General features: G+C 44.6%; 1 protein-coding gene across 10 annotated transcripts in view; it reads left to right on the top strand.

Annotated features, from left to right (window-relative positions):
• LOC144770929 (uncharacterized) overlaps positions 1 to 18,703 on the top strand; it is a 584,254-nt gene that overhangs the window by 405,738 nt on the left and 159,813 nt on the right. For 7 of the 10 annotated variants that reach the window (XM_078655752.1, XM_078655753.1, XM_078655757.1 and 4 more), the window contains one exon: positions 15,096 to 15,194. The exons of the other annotated variants lie outside the window; for them this stretch is intronic. In XM_078655752.1, coding sequence (XP_078511878.1) covers positions 15,096 to 15,194 — 99 coding nt within the window. The remainder of the gene's footprint in view (positions 1 to 15,095; positions 15,195 to 18,703) is intronic. 10 annotated transcript variants of the gene reach the window in all.

Raw genomic sequence — 18,703 nt, forward strand, 5'->3', positions numbered from 1 at the left:
TTGTGTCTGTGGTGGCAGCATCCATTTTGTGATGCTGAGGCTTGAGTTAACTTTAACCGGGGTTTACAGTTACATACATGTCGTGTCCCTCTAGAAGGGTGGAATGCTAACCCCGTCGCCAGAATTGGCGAGGGGTTAGTATTCCAATTCGTATGACACCTTACTCGACATGTTTTGATAATGCTATGCCAAAGTTAGCATTTAACCGCGAGGATTATAATGCACTTAAGAGTATATGGTATAGCGTTATCATGGAACAGCTATAAGGACTTGGTTCCGCAAGCTGCAAACGGGCTCAGCTCATGCCAGAGCACCATCTCACATATTTCCAAGCACTCTGCCTTCGGGATTGATAAGGCCTGTCATAGGAGTGACTGATAGGAATATATGTGTCCATTTTAGGGTTAGATATAGGAATACTATATTAATATATTATATAATTAATTAATTAAAGCAAAGGGTGATTACACCACCTTGCCCCAGCTGTCGTGCAGCCAGTTGTGTCAGATTTGGGTGGCCAGCCAGGGGTGGCATAATACATGCTGCAGCCCCTGGTAGGCCCTGGGTACACCTATGCCCTGGATACCTAAGGTATACTGTACAGGGACTGATAAGGTGGCCCAGTACCAATTGGTAAATGCACCTAGGGTACATGGTTGTAATTTAGAGAGAGAACAGCTAGGCTGTGGGTCTGATTAGCAGGCCCACAGCCAGGGAAAGTCGTAAATCAGTGAAGCAAAAAGCAAAAATCTGGGGTGGCCATGGGATTGCAGACCCCACTCTCCTACAACGTGTTTCGGGGTATCACCCCTCGTCAGCAGGGATAGGCCGTGTACTGGGGTTGCCGATGGCTGCCAATATCTGCCAGGTATAGTACCACTCAGGCGCGTAGGTGCGGGATCCCAGGCTCGTCAGCCCACTGCTCACGGGAGCTTTAAAGTTACAAGTTACTACGCGCCTGAGTGGTACTATACCTGGCAGATATTGGCAGCCATCGGCAACCCCAGTACACGGCCTATCCCTGCTGATGAGGGGTAATACCCCGAAACATGTGTCCAGGGATGGCGAAGACAGCGAAGATAGCAGAAGATCGAAAGATGATGCATCGCGAACACTTTACTACATTGACCAGAGTCCTTAGGGGCGACACCGCCGGTGTGTGAGTAGTGTGCGACCCCACCCCCATTTGTAACTTTAAAGCTCCCGTGAGCAGTGGGCTGACGAGCCTGGGATCCCGCACCTACGCGCCTGAGTGGTACTATACCTGGCAGATATTGGCAGCCATCGGCAACCCCAGTACACGGCCTATCCCTGCTGACGAGGGGTGATACCCCGAAACACGTGTCCAGGGATGGCGAAGACAGCGAAGATAGCAGAAGATCGAAAGATGATGCATCGCGAACACTTTACTACATTGACCAGAGTCCTTAGGGGCGACACTGCCGGTGTGTGAGTAGTGTGCGACCCCACCCCCATTTGTAACTTTAAAGCTCCCGTGAGCAGTGGGCTGACGAGCCTGGGATCCCGCACCTACGCGCCTGAGTGGTACTATACCTGGCAGATATTGGCAGCCATCGGCAACCCCAGTACACGGCCTATCCCTGCTGACGAGGGGTGATACCCCGAAACACGTGTCCAGGGATGGCGAAGACAGCGAAGATAGCAGAAGATCGAAAGATGATGCATCGCGAACACTTTACTACATTGACCAGAGTCCTTAGGGGCGACACCGCCGGTGTGTGAGTAGTGTGCGACCCCACCCCCATTGGTATTTGATGCAACTTTGACAGAGGTGCACCTAGTTCCTGCTGACCAGGTCCCCAGTATTAGTGTTCTTTCCCCAAAACAAGAGAACTGGTCACTTGATCCCCAAGTGACCATACCTGTAGCACCTCTGTAAGTCCCTAGTAAATGGTCCCCCTGGTACCCAGGACATATGTACTAAGAGCTGCAGCATATCTTGTGCCGCTCTAGGGGACCAAACGCCAACCACTGGTCAAAAGGAGTTCCCCAGCTCCATGATGACTTCACTGAAACTAAAGATGTTTGGCATCAAACACATTGTATTAATAAGCCCACATTGCTTCCAGTGATGGAATAATTAATACGGGCACTAGGAAGGTACCTTAGAGGTACCCCCTGAACCCTACAAGTCCTCTAGTGTGCGGGCCGACTGGTCCAGTCCAGCCTGCCACCACATGCTATTTATCGCCTCCTCTAGTTCCACCTCTCCCTCAGATGTTAACCTTGCGAAAGAATGTGGAAATCGAATAATCATCACAAATGGCCCTCTTCAGTTATCAACAAGGATTTAAAGTTCATAGGCTTAATGGAGAGAAAGGGGCAGCCTACGAAGAACGTCTTTGTTAGTAAAGAATTTTGGTAAAAACCCACATTGTCCGGGCCAAAAACTGATACCAGCAGCTTTTCGATATTGTCAGACATGACACAAGTCTAATACTCCAAAGTCATTTTGTTGATCCTCGTACATAATTGTGAAGCATTTGCTGAATTGAAATTTTAGGATCAAATCTCTTACCTTTATTAATCTCGCCTCGACCCATCACTATATGAAAATCATCTGCCACTTGGTCCGAACTCGAAGCAGTTCCTGAAACCACGAAGATGTGGAACATTTAAACTCTCAGAGCTTCCTGTTGCTTTGTTCACCAAATGAATTCCAGCCACTCTCACTCCGAAGTCCTCCCCACTTTAACTTGCCCCTCAGTGAGCCTTGATTGTCCTGATATTCTGTTAACCCCCACAGCATTTGTTAGCCTATAACAATTCTCCATCCAACCCAAGGGCTCCACAGCATTGTAGTGTAGCTCCTATTTTCCCAATAGGCTCTGCGCATTGGAATAGTACCTACAGCAGTAAAGACCTAGGCCAGACGTTAACTAGGTCTACTACTGTCGAAACTAGACTTAATTTTTGGGTTTGCCAGCTAAGCTCAGAGTTCGCTAGAAACTTTCTCGAATGTTCAAGGAAGGATGAACTCCCCTGATTAGACAAGAAGGGATTTAGTTTCTGACAACCATAGAACATGACAACTTTGCTCTCCCCTAATCAAGAGTCAATCTCAAGAGTCGTGTGAGCACAAGGCAATTATTTTACTCAGTCAGTACGTGCATTCTTAGTCTCATCAGAATGTAGAGAAAAGGAAGAGACGGGCGTGTTCAATAAAAGATGTTATTTATTGATCAGTCTCTTTTCTCGTACAAGAGAAATGGATCGATATTATTGCAATACTTATAGTTAAGTAAAGTGCATACATTAGAAGCAATAGTATAAAATAATATTGTAAAAACATTGATATGGTTTCTGAGCCATATGATGTTTAAAATGATTAAAATATATTTACATACACATATACATTTGACTAAACGTACTCAACTGGTGTTTCTAAATACGCCTACCCCGTGTACCTGACCTAAGTCTAATGCGTGGGCGGGAATAGAAAGTTACAGTTTAGTTTAAGTTTGTTTTTGCCAAGTGAATAACTAAAGAATTCTCTAGGAGGGGTTATTCAGTTCTGTACCTGGAATTTAGGATGAATGAGGAATGGTATCTCTTTCTCTGCTCTCGATATTCCAGGCTGCCTGCGAGGGCTGCCCAGAAGCGCCGGTGCTGGGTCTCTCGGCTTGAGATAGCAGCGCGTCTCTCAGCGCGTCAGGAAGGCGGGGCTGCTGCCTGCGGGGTCTGCTTCTGCTCTCGGCTTCGGCAAGTATGGCTGCTCCGTCTTGTCACCACGCGTGTGTTTGCATAGGGCAAGGTCGGCAATATTTATACCTTAAAGGTGCCAGGATTGACGTAAGGATGGACATAGGTACGTCAATAAAGATGTCATACGACTTGCTCGTTAGCACATTCTTTACTAAAGTTCTCTGTGAAATCAAAACAATGGCCGCACGGATTATCCAGGTTGTCATAGGTTTGATTTGTTATGAGAACGTCGTATGCCTTATCAGGGGCTGGAGGAATATCGCTTGTCTAATTAGATCTCAAGCGTTATGACCTAATCAGATAACACGTTCCTGTGCCGTAGTGTGACTGCGTCAGATAACGGTATCTGCATCATGGGGGATTTCTTGCCTCATGGGCTGACTGTTAGTTAACTAGCTAGTAAGTTTAACCAGAATAGGGTCAGGAATAGGGGGATCGAATCAGAACCTATAGAAATACACGACACCCACTCCACGCTAACTATGGTCATATCTACTAATCTATGCATAGTATAACATAGTACAACATACTATAGAGTATAGTGTATACCTTACCACCCCAAAATACATAAATGCATTTCGAAATTTTCAAATATACTGAAAAATTGCAGTCATATATATTGTATGCACTTAAGCTATGAATTAGATGCAAAAGTGAACACGCATTGTTATGCATTATTGATTGTTGGTATATGAGAAATACACATGAAATGGCTCTTAATATGGCTATACAGAAAAAAAGTCGAAACCATTTCATCACATAAAATCTATTGCGAACATACCAGCGGGCAGCTAAAGTCTATAAAGTCTATAAAGTATCTAAAATAGAAATCTTAGTTCTCTAGGAATAGTCTCTTACTTTAAGCAGAAAATCAGTGTCCCGGGAAAAAATATATAGAAAAATATTTTAGGGGCTTGCTGAAAAAAGTTGCTGTCCGTGAACTGGATTGTAATTGTTCATGTGACTTTATTTTTAAAGTTGAAGGCCGAATTCAGGGAACGCCGTGTGCGAGTTTACTCAAAAGTCTCTATTTCTGTTCCGGAGAGAACATCATATCATTCAGGCTTTCGAAAAAACTGTCAACAGCTTCATGGGAAAGTTCCTCTAAGTCGGAAATAGGGGTAACCATACATTCGTGCGCATGATTGTCTCCATTGACATTCTGATTTGCATTGCTGACAGAAGGTCGTACCTGTTCGATGCTGCTTTCATCTTGAACTTCACTACTCTTCAATCGCAGTGGTGAAGATTCCAGGAATGCCGTCATCAGAATTGGCAGCCTTTGAGGGCAGCACAGTGCGTGAACCTTGGTAGGAACCAACAGTGTATCTGCATCCACCGGCGCATCCGATTGTAGCGTCAGACAGGTGTCTAACACGCATTCTTCTCCGCATAGCAGACACCTTAGTACAGGTAAAACACACCTTTGCCACATTGGTCGAAATGATAGAAACCAAGTCATGTTTAGGTCTCTAAGCCGGGATAGTCCCAGGATTTTTGATATCCGGTCCCGGTATCCAATGGCTAGGATCGTATCTTCCATTGTCGCGAGAGTTTGATCTGTGACATGGGTTGCCATAACGAAAAATAAGGACTAGGAATAGGATTCCTGCAATTAGTCCTAGGATCAGGGGAAGTCCGCCAAAAATCGAATGGACGAAGTCTGGAAAAATACCCAGTATGGCTTTGAATGGTGTTAATGCCATCGAAAATACTGTCTTAAATACCTTTGAGACCCCTGTGGTATCAGAAATATTTAAGATTTCGCTCAGGATTTCCGCGAAATGTACGGGGGAATTAGTTGATAATAATGTATGTATCTCTGCAGTCGTCCTTGCGACTTGTAGATCATACGTTTCTTTAGATGACGTGAGCCTTGTAGGCGTCTGAAGAAGCACTGTTTTCATTCTGCTTAAAGTGTCTATTCGAATAGAAGTAATTTTCAAACTGGGCCATGCCCTCGCCTCCCTGTCAGGAAAGGAGCTGGGGAACAAAGAACGTCCACAGCACTTGACCTTCGCCGTCGTAGTGACGAGATAAGGAGTCCCGGGCATAAGACTACAGCATCTGCGGTCTACAATAAGAATGTAACTCCCATTATAGAGTCTTTGAAAGAATGGTTCTATTTCAGTTGCAGGTGCGCCTTGCTGGTGACATGAAAGGTTGTATGAATTCCCTTCACAGGCTCCGTGCAAACTAATACCGTTACACAGAAGCGTGCCGCTTAGTGACATAGCACAATTGATGCCACTAAGAAACACTTTCTGTCCTTTGTTACTGACACATGCATGTGAATAGGGCAGGTTCCATGTTGTTTTAAGGTACCCCTTTCCCAATTTCTCGTACATGCCAGCCTGTATATATTTTTGGCAGTATTGAAACCTGAAGGTTGAGATTGGAATATTTATGATTCCGTGGATTATCCATTCACTGACAGGTCGTTCTGACATTGTCAACGGTAATCTTTCTAGTTTTTCAATGCTCAAGATTGTATAATCAGCACCCTTCTGCGCCATACCGATTTGTCTATCAGTAAGGTTAAAGATTTGAAATAGTGACGTTGTGTTGATTAAACGCCAAGGCACATAGCCTGAACGCAGATTTTGTAACGTCCAGCCAAGCTGTACAATAGAACGCAATTGTGACTGACCATGTTGTAATAACAGTAAGTCTTGCGATAATATATCGATTGCTGAAGACACAATGCTGTCCAATGAAAAAAATTCTGGAGGACAGAGTCATTAACCCATTGTCCACTACAGAAAGTGATTTTTCCAAATGAATACGGTCAATTTCCCGTATTCTTTCTGCTGTCTCAATTTGAGTAACCTTCCAGGCCTCATTGTATGCTGCATATACAGAGGCTGCTATGAAACGCTTTTGACGCTGTTTGCGTGGTCCCATTATGAAATCACGCAAGTCAGCACCATCAGTAAGTAAAGTTAGGTGTTGCTTAATTTCAGGCAGTGTGGAAGTTTGTAGCCATTGAAGGCATAATTTGCCCACACTGTAGGTTGTTATTATCCCTGGGTGATGTCTTTGGGGATATCTAGGGTCTGGCCTGTTCATTTTGAAACCCTGTGTTTTATTCAGGAATCTATCTTGACAGTTATTTGTATCTGTGGGCCAGATCAACCATTGTTTCCAATCAGGATGTGTTCTGTTTTGGTTAAGTATATGGTTTATGTCTATTTCTTCATCTGTTTCAGAGTTATTGCTAAACATTGTTGGCTTTGGAATAGACAGGTTATTTAAATCTTTGATTTTGGCTAAGCCAAGACAGGTGGTTTGTTGAACGGTGTCATTTAAAAATATCATTTGTTCTGGGATCATGCAGGCTCTAAACAAAGCTTCTATACCCTGTACTTGCCATTCTTTTGTACCCCAAACACTTTTCAAATCAACATGTTTGTCCCAATAATCAAATCCAAAAGTATTCATTTTTTCAAAGAAAGAATCTGAATATATCAATTTTGTGTTGGTTATCATGGTTTTCATCCCTGTCTTGTTTGACAATTTGTAATAAAATGTTTCAGCATTAGTTATGTTAAAACCTGAAAAATATGAATATTTGCCATACACGGTTCTAGAGCTCCCTTTTGGAGGTGTAGCACAATGTTCCCATTGATTAAAATTTAAAACATTTCTAGGTTGTGCAGATTTATGCAAGAAATGGTTACCATAATGGTTATAGCAGTACATGCTGTCATAATTTGTAGAACCCTGCAAATAATCATGTTTTGTAAATTTAGCAGACATTACTAAGTCAGACATCATATTGTTTATACTTTCAAAGTCCCAATCATCAGCAAATGAGTTTGGTTTTGCAAAGTCACTCAAGGAGATCTTGATTTGGTGTGGATATTTCAGGATCTCGACCGGACCATAAATTTCATAGTCAGTGTTGTCCCAGGCTACCCCACCAGATATTGGAATTGCTGTGAAGTTGGCTGAAGAAAGTTCTGAAGAAAGTTCTCTTTTCTCGACGTGTGAAGATGTGTGTGGTTTGAGGACCAAGTTGATGTTCTGACTTGCTGTGTCCATTTTAGCATATTTTCCCTCAATGAAGCGTCCCAAGGTAAATACCATGATGAGCCAAAGTATGAGGATAAATGCACCAAAACCCACCCAAAATTCAATCCATGGAGAAACCAGATATGTTTCTTTCAGTTGTTTCAAAAGTTCCTTCGCTTTGTCTTTAAAGGATTTTGATGATGGCTGTGTCTTTTGTTCGCTGAAGCCTTCAGAGGAATCATCGAAGTTGATGAAGTAACCGGATGCAGTTCTGTCAATTGTTCCAATTGGTTCAGGATTTTTGTTTCTCGCATTTTCACTTGGTACTTCTGTATAGATTGGTGTGTCTCTGCTAAATGTCTTTATTTGGGTTTTCAGAGGTCTAAGTTCTATTGCATTGTTGCATAGTCCTTGTTGTTCTTCTGTAGGCGTTTCGAATGTGATGAGCCTCTTTGATAGGACCTCTGTACTGGTAGCAAACCTTGGTGTTCTGCTACTTATTGGGAGTCCACTTGGCCTACTGTTGGTTATCGGCCACATGTTGTGGTTTTACCAGGTCGATGGATACAACTCGGTTCTCCTTTTTTCCAGCAAGTGGCGGTAGTACAACTGATCTTGTCCCGTTGACAGACAATACAGGAACTGCTTTTCTGTAAGAAGGCCCAAATTCCTTCTTTACCGCGATCTTCTCCCTGACTAGATCCCCGACTTTTGGAATCCAGACAGGTCTTGCTGGGACAGGTGGTGATTCTTCAGTGGTCGTTGGCTGTTCTTTCAACTGTATGTTGCTCAGGTCTTTTCTTGTTTTGTTTAAGTCCTGCAAAATAGCCAAACGGTCTTTGACATCAAAGCTTTTTTCTGTTACCACTGAAGTCTGACTATCAAGGTCAGAGATCAACATCCTAGTTCCGAATAATAATTCGTACGGACTGAATCCCTTCAGAGAATTTCTTGGCAAGTTATTTAGACTACGTTGGACACTTATTAGATGTTTGACCCACCCAGCTCCCGAACCTAATACCTTTGCCGTTATAGATTGCTTTATGTCACGGTTTTTTCTTTCAACAATTCCGTTCCCCTCAGGGTGAAATGGACAAGAGTACCGCAATTGCACGCCCATGCTGACCATGGCCTCCTTATAAGCCCGAGAGCTAAAAGCAGGACCATTGTCCGAATGCAGAATGCCAATTGCGTATGTGCCGATAAAGACCCGCAAATCTTTTATAACAGTTCTGGCGTCAGCCGTTCGCTGGGGCCACATCCATATGAATCTCGTGCATGAGTCCACTGCGACCAAGATATATTTATAGTTACCGTCCCTTTGTAAGGGACCACAGTGGTCTAGATAAACACAGGCTAATGGTTTATCCGAGATTAGAAGGGGCGTCTGTGCTGGACGTCTCACAGTTGATACTTTCATTTTTTGACATATTTCACATGCTAGAACATAGTTCCTTGTTTGTCTTCTCATTTGCGGCCACCAGTATCTCTGTTTTAATAATGATACTGTGGCTGAGACGCCAGCATGGGTAGAAGCAAGCCCTTCGTGTGCCGCTATTATTAGTCCTAATCTGTGTTCCATGTTTGGAATTGCCCTATCCCCCACTCCAGGGATTTGAGCAAAAGGAACATTGTTTTCATCTGTTATGTATGAGTACTTTAATGGAAAGCCTTTAGGGAGTGGTTCTATCGAATCCTTTTCAGAAGCGCTGACAGCTTGTAATATTTCGCTGTCTATTTTTGTTTTTGACCGGGTGATGGCAGCTACGGAAGCCGTTTGCACAGCTGCCTTCGCGGCCTCATCAGCCAATGAATTCCCTGCAACGTGAACGCCATCACGTTGATGACTCAGTGTATGTATCACGTGAGTCTTTGGTAGTTCTTTTTGTAAAAGAGCTACTTGTTCCCATAGCATTTTATGCTTGATTGTGCCTCCTTTCGCATCCTTGAAACCATTTTGAAGCCAGATCTGCAAGTATTCATTATAAGATTGAACGCAATAATACGAATCGCACACTATGAGTGTGGGGAATTCTCGATCGGTATTTTCAAGCGCCATCTTGAATGCTAGTAATTCAGCTCGCTGAGCTGTGCAATCTCCTAGAGATTGGGTCTTAGTTAGGGTTGGTTTAAATTTCCCTTCGTGCCAACGACCTTTAACAATCGCGCACGCAGCACTGTAAGCTTGTTTACCCCCTACTGCGGGTTGTGCTGATCCGTCTGTATATATTATACAGCCGTATTGGTCTAGAGGCAGAATTTCGGTTGGCAGAGGACATTCGAATTCATATTGTAGAAATTCTTGTGTTTTTAAGTAAGGATCAAATTCGTACACCACGTCTGTTGCAGCAAGAGAGTTAGCCCATTGTATCCATCTCGGATGCAGTGCTTTCGCATTAGGAATGCTTGCCTTTGTTACCGCCTCTAAGGCTGGTATTGGTGTCACGATTATTATTCGTTTACCTTGTGCCAGGGCTCGTTCTTTTGCTATAGCTGTCTGTGTTGCTGTAAGAATTTTTTCCGTTGGGCTAAATTTCATTTCAGCCTTAGTGTACAAGTGCGATTTAAATGCAATTGGTACCTTATCTCCCTCATTAGAGGTTAGGTATGTGAATCCGCATCTCCCTGGGATGACTCGGATCACAAGGTTGCGTGTATTATCACGGGTTTCTAATTTTGTTTTAATTAGCATGTCTGTTTGTAAGGATCTCAAAATTTCTGTGTGTGCTTGAGTCCAACTGGATCTTTTAAAGTCTGGTTTAATTAGATCGTAAAGGGGTTTGACCCTTTCTGCGTAATTTGCAATGTAAGTTCTTCCGAAATTTAGGAAGCCTAGAATTGACTGTAGGTTTTTTAGTGTTTTAGGAGCTTGGATTACGGCACATTTCTCTAGGAAATTGTCTGCCAGGCTTTTGCCTTCACTTGATAACTCATATCCTAAGAATAGGACCGTCAGATGGGCAATTCTGGACTTTTTGAAGTTGAATTTGTAACCCTCTGCAGCGAAACCAAGTATTTTGGTGTTCACTCTTTTCAAGTGAGTTTCCAAGTCATCATCTGTTAAGTAAATGTCATCGACATAAGATAATGCTTCATCATCATATAGTTGTAGTAATTCTGTTACTCTCGCTGAGAATACCCCCGGGCTGTTCTTGTACCCCTGGGCTAACCGACAGAATTGTTTTTGAGTGCCATTTACTGAAAATGCAGTTAAATATCTGCTCTCTGGTGCTATGTTTTGACAAAAGAATCCATTGGAGATGTCCAAGGTTGTTTTGTATTTTTTGCGCACTATGTTATTCATTAGTGCAGCACTGTGTGAGTTTTGCACTGCAAAAGTTTTGCAACATGTGTTAAGGTGTCGGTAATCCAAAACTAGACGGTACGAATTGTCTGGTTTGGAGACCGGAAATAAAGGATTGTTCATTTGTGAGGTGCAAGTTTCAATCACCCCTTGGTATTCTAGCTGATCTAGTATTTCATTTACTTGTTTTTTAGCTTCTTGCTTAATTGGGTACTGCCTTTGTGCAGTTGGTTGTGATTTTAACTGGACTTTGTGAGGAGGAGAATCCTCATCCCATCCTACGTGATTTTTATATAAAGCAGGTGCTAAGGCCACTGCCCACTTTCTAGCAAGTGTGTATTTTTTATGAATCGGTATTTGATTCGAGAAGGCAGGCATAATTACTTCTTCGCCATGAGGGCACTCCCTGACAAACTCCGGTGGCCAGTCTTTTTCAGCTAGAAGGATGTCATAGCCCTTGGATAGGTTATCCCAAAATAGTCCCCTTATTTTCCTAGTCTTATCTCCCTCTATACGTAATGTTATCTCGTATATTTTGTGGGGCTTGCTAACTCTGGTATCTGCAGTTTCCACTTGAAGGTATTCATTCGTGTCCACTGTCTCCAGATGATTCATAAGGACTTTGCGAGCTATGCTCACCTCTGCTGCGCTGTCTAGCATTGTCTGAGCCCATTCTCCGTTTTTCAGTTGTGTCCTCAGTATTCTCGGCATTGTTAACTACCTTGATACTGGCTACCTTCTTTTTTGGAAATTGTGATTTCTTTTTCAGTTGAGCAGGTTCCTTGTCTTTGGACTTGGCGTGCTCTTCTGATCGTCCTCTTCTTTCCGATTTCTGCGAGGTATTCTGAAAAGATTGAGACGGACGTGTATCAATGTCTTGATATCTATCAGGTTTTTTAATATTATCCCTATTTCTAAGGTTATATCTATTCCCAGAGGGTTCACTCTGAGGTGACCTTTGTCTCGGGTTTGGAGATTTCTCTCTTCGCCTAGGAGACCTTCCTCTGGACTGGAATTTCTTTTCTTTAGGATTGGATTGTTTATTTCCATCCCAGTTCTTTTTTGGTGAATTATTATTAAAAAATATTTTTTCTGGACTTGTAGTCAGTTGCGGTTTTACTGGTATTCCACCTAGACTATCTCTGCCTAGTTCTTCATAGGATTTTTCTATGATTCTGGCAATTTCAGCTGGTTGGTCTGCTATATCTGTCTCTTTTAACCTCTGGCGGATCGCCACGTTTGCTGCTTCACCCTTTATGTTGGCTAGTAATATAGCCGAGACCTGCTTGAAGTCTTTCAGTAATTTCATACCAAGAGTTAAAGCAGGTTCTGGACCGTATTCATCTTGAATTTGTTTTAGCACATCTGGTATTACCGAAATGGATGGAACACCGTGCATTTTTGTGTATATTGAAGCAAAGACCGTACCCCAAGTGTCACAGTCCTCAATGTGTGGTGCGATTCCCATTGGGAGACATATAGTCAGAATCCTGTGCTTTTCTAATGGGGTGGTGTCAGGAAACACCGCCTCTATTTGGGTGATTTTCTGTGCCAACCAGAATGGTATCTGTTCCCGTTTAGCTGGAACTTTACCTAGGCAGGATTGGATGTTCTGTGGTGTGATTTTATTTGTGTTCCCCTGGTGAGGGGTCAGCTGTGGAATTTTAATCGCTGGCTGAATTGTTGAAGTCCGCATTACATACTGAACTAATTGTCTGTGAATTTTTAGTAGTTGTTTTAGCTGTATTAATAGCTCTGGTGCAGTCATCTCGTCGATGTCTGGATGTGGTGTGTATCCGGCTAAGACCGGCCACGTTGCTCCTGGTCTTCCTAAAGGACCGAGCCTTGTAATGTGATTATTATGTTTTAGGGCGCCATCAAATAAGAGCAAATGCTCTTGGAATTTGAGTGGTACTTCCACCTCTCGAAAGGAGTGTACGTTTCAGGAGGTTCCTCTACTTTGTAATAGTGGAAGTACTTTGTTACAGCATTTGCTGCTGGAAAATGTATCCATGTATAGTATACCTCTGTCTGCCGATATTCGTGTGCCTCAATTACGAATATGACTGTGCCACCTCTAGGTGTCAGTCCATTTTCTATAAGTTTTAAGGTTATAGATCTCCTTTTGGCGACCTGGATGAGTATTATATCCGGGTCTGCTGTTTGCATGGTAGCATCAGCATCTGCTATTTCAGTAGCTAATCTAATTGCCTCTCTTTCTCCATCACTGTCTCCCATTTTACTGACAGGATGGTATTATTTTTATTTGCAGATCAGGTTTCTTTATGGAAACAGAGATTAGGTGCACAATATTTTGGAACTGTTTTATCCTTCAACGTTGACTAGACCAAGAACCGTACATAGGAGTTCCCTCCTGCGAGGTTTTGGAGGATATAATAACCTTTCACCCACTCCAGACGTCTTTGGAGTATTTGGGAAAAGGGGTCTGAGTGAGAAAGCACGACTGAGTTACTCTAAATGTCTTACGTTAGTTTTATCGCCCTTTCCAAACACGTTGGGCGCCATGTAGTGTAGCTCCTATTTTCCCAATAGGCTCTGCGCATTGGAATAGTACCTACAGCAGTAAAGACCTAGGCCAGACGTTAACTAGGTCTACTACTGTCGAAACTAGACTTAATTTTTGGGTTTGCCAGCTAAGCTCAGAGTTCGCTAGAAACTTTCTCGAATGTTCAAGGAAGGATGAACTCCCCTGATTAGACAAGAAGGGATTTAGTTTCTGACAACCATAGAACATGACAACTTTGCTCTCCCCTAATCAAGAGTCAATCTCAAGAGTCGTGTGAGCACAAGGCAATTATTTTACTCAGTCAGTACGTGCATTCTTAGTCTCATCAGAATGTAGAGAAAAGGAAGAGACGGGCGTGTTCAATAAAAGATGTTATTTATTGATCAGTCTCTTTTCTCGTACAAGAGAAATGGATCGATATTATTGCAATACTTATAGTTAAGTAAAGTGCATACATTAGAAGCAATAGTATAAAATAATATTGTAAAAACATTGATATGGTTTCTGAGCCATATGATGTTTAAAATGATTAAAATATATTTACATACACATATACATTTGACTAAACGTACTCAACTGGTGTTTCTAAATACGCCTACCCCGTGTACCTGACCTAAGTCTAATGCGTGGGCGGGAATAGAAAGTTACAGTTTAGTTTAAGTTTGTTTTTGCCAAGTGAATAACTAAAGAATTCTCTAGGAGGGGTTATTCAGTTCTGTACCTGGAATTTAGGATGAATGAGGAATGGTATCTCTTTCTCTGCTCTCGATATTCCAGGCTGCCTGCGAGGGCTGCCCAGAAGCGCCGGTGCTGGGTCTCTCGGCTTGAGATAGCAGCGCGTCTCTCACCGCGTCAGGAAGGCGGGGCTGCTGCCTGCGGGGTCTGCTTCTGCTCTCGGCTTCGGCAAGTATGGCTGCTCCGTCTTGTCACCACGCGTGTGTTTGCATAGGGCAAGGTCGGCAATATTTATACCTTAAAGGTGCCGGGATTGACGTAAGGATGGACATAGGTACGTCAATAAAGATGTCATACGACTTGCTCGTTAGCACATTCTTTACTAAAGTTCTCTGTGAAATCAAAACAATGGCCGCACAGATTATCCAGGTTGTCATAGGTTTGATTTGTTATGAGAACGTCGTATGCCTTATCAGGGGCTGGAGGAATATCGCTTGTCTAATTAGATCTCAAGCGTTATGACCTAATCAGATAACACGTTCCTGTGCCGTAGTGTGACTGCGTCAGATAACGGTATCTGCATCATGGGGGATTTCTTGCCTCATGGGCTGACTGTTAGTTAACTAGCTAGTAAGTTTAACCAGAATAGGGTCAGGAATAGGGGGATCGAATCAGAACCTATAGAAATACACGACAGCATGAAGTATTAGTTTTCATTATGCACTGTATAGACCTGCTTATATGCGTACACCTATTACCTCTGTCTGAACATCGCTGCAGGGCCCAAGGGCCTCTTTAGCACTCTACGTAGGGAACTATGCACTTATCACTGTTTACTTTTACAAACAGAACTTCCTTTGATTACATCTGTCTACACTTTAAGAGGTACCGAAGACGCCTTGAAGCAGCAGGAATCAGTGCTGCGCAGCAATATCAATTGTAATGCAGGTGAGTGAGTGGCCCAAAAGCTTGTGAAGGTGAGTTGATTTCCACACACCCTGACATTTACAATATCTTTACAGTGACTCAAGGAAGATTGGAGCATGCTGGAACACCTCCTGCTATGTTACATTTGTAGGAAAGTGCCCCTTTCTGACATGGTCACCCCACTTTTTGCCTAGTATAGGATGTGATTTCGACTGGAAGTGCACTAGGCTCCTGCTAACCAGGTCCCCGGTGCCAAATCTCTTTTCCAAAAACTGTACAGTTGTTTCCCCAGTTGGCCATACTTTTATCACTCTCTGTAAGTTTCTACTAAATGGTACCCAGGGCCTGAGGTACTAAAGAGGGTCCCTGAGGGCTGCAGCATGAATTCTGCCACCCTAAGGTACCCCTCACCAACCAACCTCATGCAAGACTGCCATTGGAGGCTGCATGTTTTGGTGCAGACATAAGTAAAAACATAACCGGACACACTTCTCTGTATGCCATAGACCCTGGCACTGCAAGTAATATTTGTAAGTCACCCCTACAGTAGGCCTTACGGCCCTAAGGCAGGCTGATTTGTATTACATGTGAGGACATATCTCCATGAGCAGATATGCCCCTGTGCTGGTCAGTTCCATTACTGCCAGGAGAAGTGAACAGGAAAGCTGTGGAGGGCTTGGGGTCCTGGAGGCGGCCTGGTCTCAGTGGCAGGCGCTGCTGTTGGACGTGGCGCTCCCTTCTAACTGCATCTGAGAGCGCCGATAACCGCTATAAGGGAGTGGGGCGAACGGGTGTGATGGTGCTTGGGATTGGCCAAGGTGGAATCGCCTGCAGCATGCGGCTGGCGGGAAGCAACTGAAGCGCTGCGCAGCATTGCTAGGGCGGCGCTCTCCGGGCGCCCCCGCTGTCACCATCCCTGCTGTGGACCGGAGTGCAGCCTGTCGATGTCAGCTGGGCCTTTGAAGTAGGTGCTGAGGTCTGCCTTGTATCCCCTGGGTTGTGCCTTCTGTTGCTCTGGGATGTGCGCGGCCTGGACAGTGTTGGACTCTCGGGCCTTGTTTGCCTGCCTGCATTTTTAATTCTTGGCCATCTGAAGACTGAGGGAGGCACTTGACTGCTGCTGGCCTCATTACCGTGGCCCCCTAGAGGTCGTGGGGGTCCCCTTAGACTGCTGCTGGAGGGGCTCAGGGGTGTTAGTGCACTTGGAGGTTCTTGCTCCTCAGCACATATGGGGATCAATAAACCGGCGGGGGCCATCCAGGGAACACAATGTAATATTATACAACTCCAACACCTTCCTCGCAGTGCACAATGCAACATACCTCTGGCAGGGGTACCAGGGGTTGGAGACATCTTAGGGGAGCCCTGGAGAGCCGAGTTGTTGGAAGCCATGGGTCCTCAGGTGAGAAACAGAGGTACCCCCCATTTTATCTATACAGGACGCACAGGCTCAATTGCAAATCCGTCAGAGGGAAATTCTATCGGGCCTGCTTTGAAGGAAGTGGGTGCAGCCATTAAGGTGTTTAACAGGTGCAAGGCTCCGGGTGAAGATGGGTTCCCAGCAAAGTTCTGCCGTGCCTTCTCTTCTGTCCTCAAACAAAAACTGATGGATGTCAGTCTACAGGTGAAGAGAAATGTCTTCTCCCGCCAACTATGAGAGAGTGGATAGTTTGTTTGATGCTAAAGCCTGGAGGAGACTCCGCTGACCCTTCTGCTTGCAGACCCCTCACTATGCTCAACACAGATCTCAAAGTACTGTGCAAAATTTTGGCAACCAGGCTGCAAGGGGTAGTTCGGGAGCTGGTCCGTGAGCACCAAGGTGGCTTCATGCCGGCGCCTAGTACCACTCCTAACCTCCGTAGGTCGACTCATGTACAACATGACAGTTTGGAGTGCGAGAGGGAGATGGCTTTCGTCTGCCTATATCTTATAAAAGGTGTTTGATACAGTGGTGCGGGCCTATCTAATGGCAGTCGGGAGGTGCATGGGGTTTGGCCTTAACTTTGCGCCTGGATACAACTTCTGTATACTGACCCTTCTATACGCATCAGAATGGGTGGTGAGCTTTCTGAAATCCCGGCCAGCGGGCAGTATCACTCGTCAGGGGTGCCCTCTCACCCCATTTATTTATCTTAGCAATTGAACCCCTTGCACGGCTGCTACATGTGGAGCTAGTATCCTGGGGGATTAGGGTGGGGGACATTATTCACATGATTTCCTTATATGCGGATGACCCACTGGTGTATGTGCAAGCACCCGGGGAGTCGGTACATATCCTGAGGCAGTTACTGGGATCCTTTGGTGAGGTTTCAGGTCTTAGGATCAATGTCCGCAAGTCGTTCTTGTTCCCCCTAGAAGGCCTAATTGGGAGACAGTTGGAGTACCTGCCGGATGTAGGTCTCCAGTGGGAGTGGGTGGGGTTTCGGCACCTGGGGGATTTGGGTTAAGCTCACCATCAATGCAAACACGTGGACAGGGCGTAGATGGGACTGGAGAACTCCATTAAATTTTGGAATAAATTTCCTCTCTCAGTGATGGGACAGGCGGCTGTGGCTGTAACGGTTTTCCTTCTGCGCTGCCTGTACCTCGTCTAGAATTCTGTTTACCCTACGGGATAGTTTTTTTTTTCACAAGCTTGATACCCTGTTGGTGAATCTCCTGTGGCAGTTAAGCGCAGCAGGGTGGCGCTGGCAATGCTCAAGAAGGACTTGGAGGATTGGGGATTAGCGGTCTCGGATATACAATTCTGCTATGCTGTACACTTCCAGCATGCCGTTAGATGGCTCACAGAGTCTGTAAATTGGGAGAAATGAGTCGTGGGGACCAGGAGCGCTGGAGACACTTTGCCTCAGCTGTTGATGTGAGGGTGCAGGTTGGACCATCCGGTTCCGTATCTAATTTGAAACACAACGGAAATTTGGGAGCAGGTAGTACAAAAGGTTGTCTGTTGGGCTCCCTTCAGTAGGGAGATACGATTGTCAAATCTGGCTCCCGTTAGGAATATTAAAATGGACACGTCTATGGAACAATGGAGGGGGGGGGTCTGGTAGCGGGTGATATATACCCCGGAGATACCTTCATTACATTTCCGGATGCTCAGGACACTTTTGGGGTTGGCCAGCCCACTTCTTACGTTATGCTAAATTGGAGAGTGTCACGAAGAAGCTCTGAACGGATTTCCAGGTGACGCCTCAGCCCTCTGGGTGCTTGATTATCTTATTGGGTGGGGGAGGGCCACCGCCTAATTAAGACAGAGAGCCTCACAGCGCTCGACATGTGGGTTTTCAAGAACAAAGTTAAAAATAAACTGTGATCAAACCCAAAAGTCCGTGCAACTGTCCCCTCCCCCCCCAAGCAAATGCAGAGCATGCCAGCTGTGAAGCGGAATGTCTGGGCATCCTACCCTTTGCTTGTGGCTAGACCGTAGAAAAACACAGCAAGGCGAAGGGTACGCAAGCTTTTAGGGCAGGTAAGTTCTCAGGATTCTGTGGATAAGAGAGCAGGAAATGGGCTCCATATTTCTTGGAAAG

The sequence above is a fragment of the Lissotriton helveticus genome, chromosome 7, assembly GCF_964261635.1.
Source record: "Lissotriton helveticus chromosome 7, aLisHel1.1, whole genome shotgun sequence".
Taxonomy (NCBI): domain Eukaryota; kingdom Metazoa; phylum Chordata; class Amphibia; order Caudata; family Salamandridae; genus Lissotriton; species Lissotriton helveticus.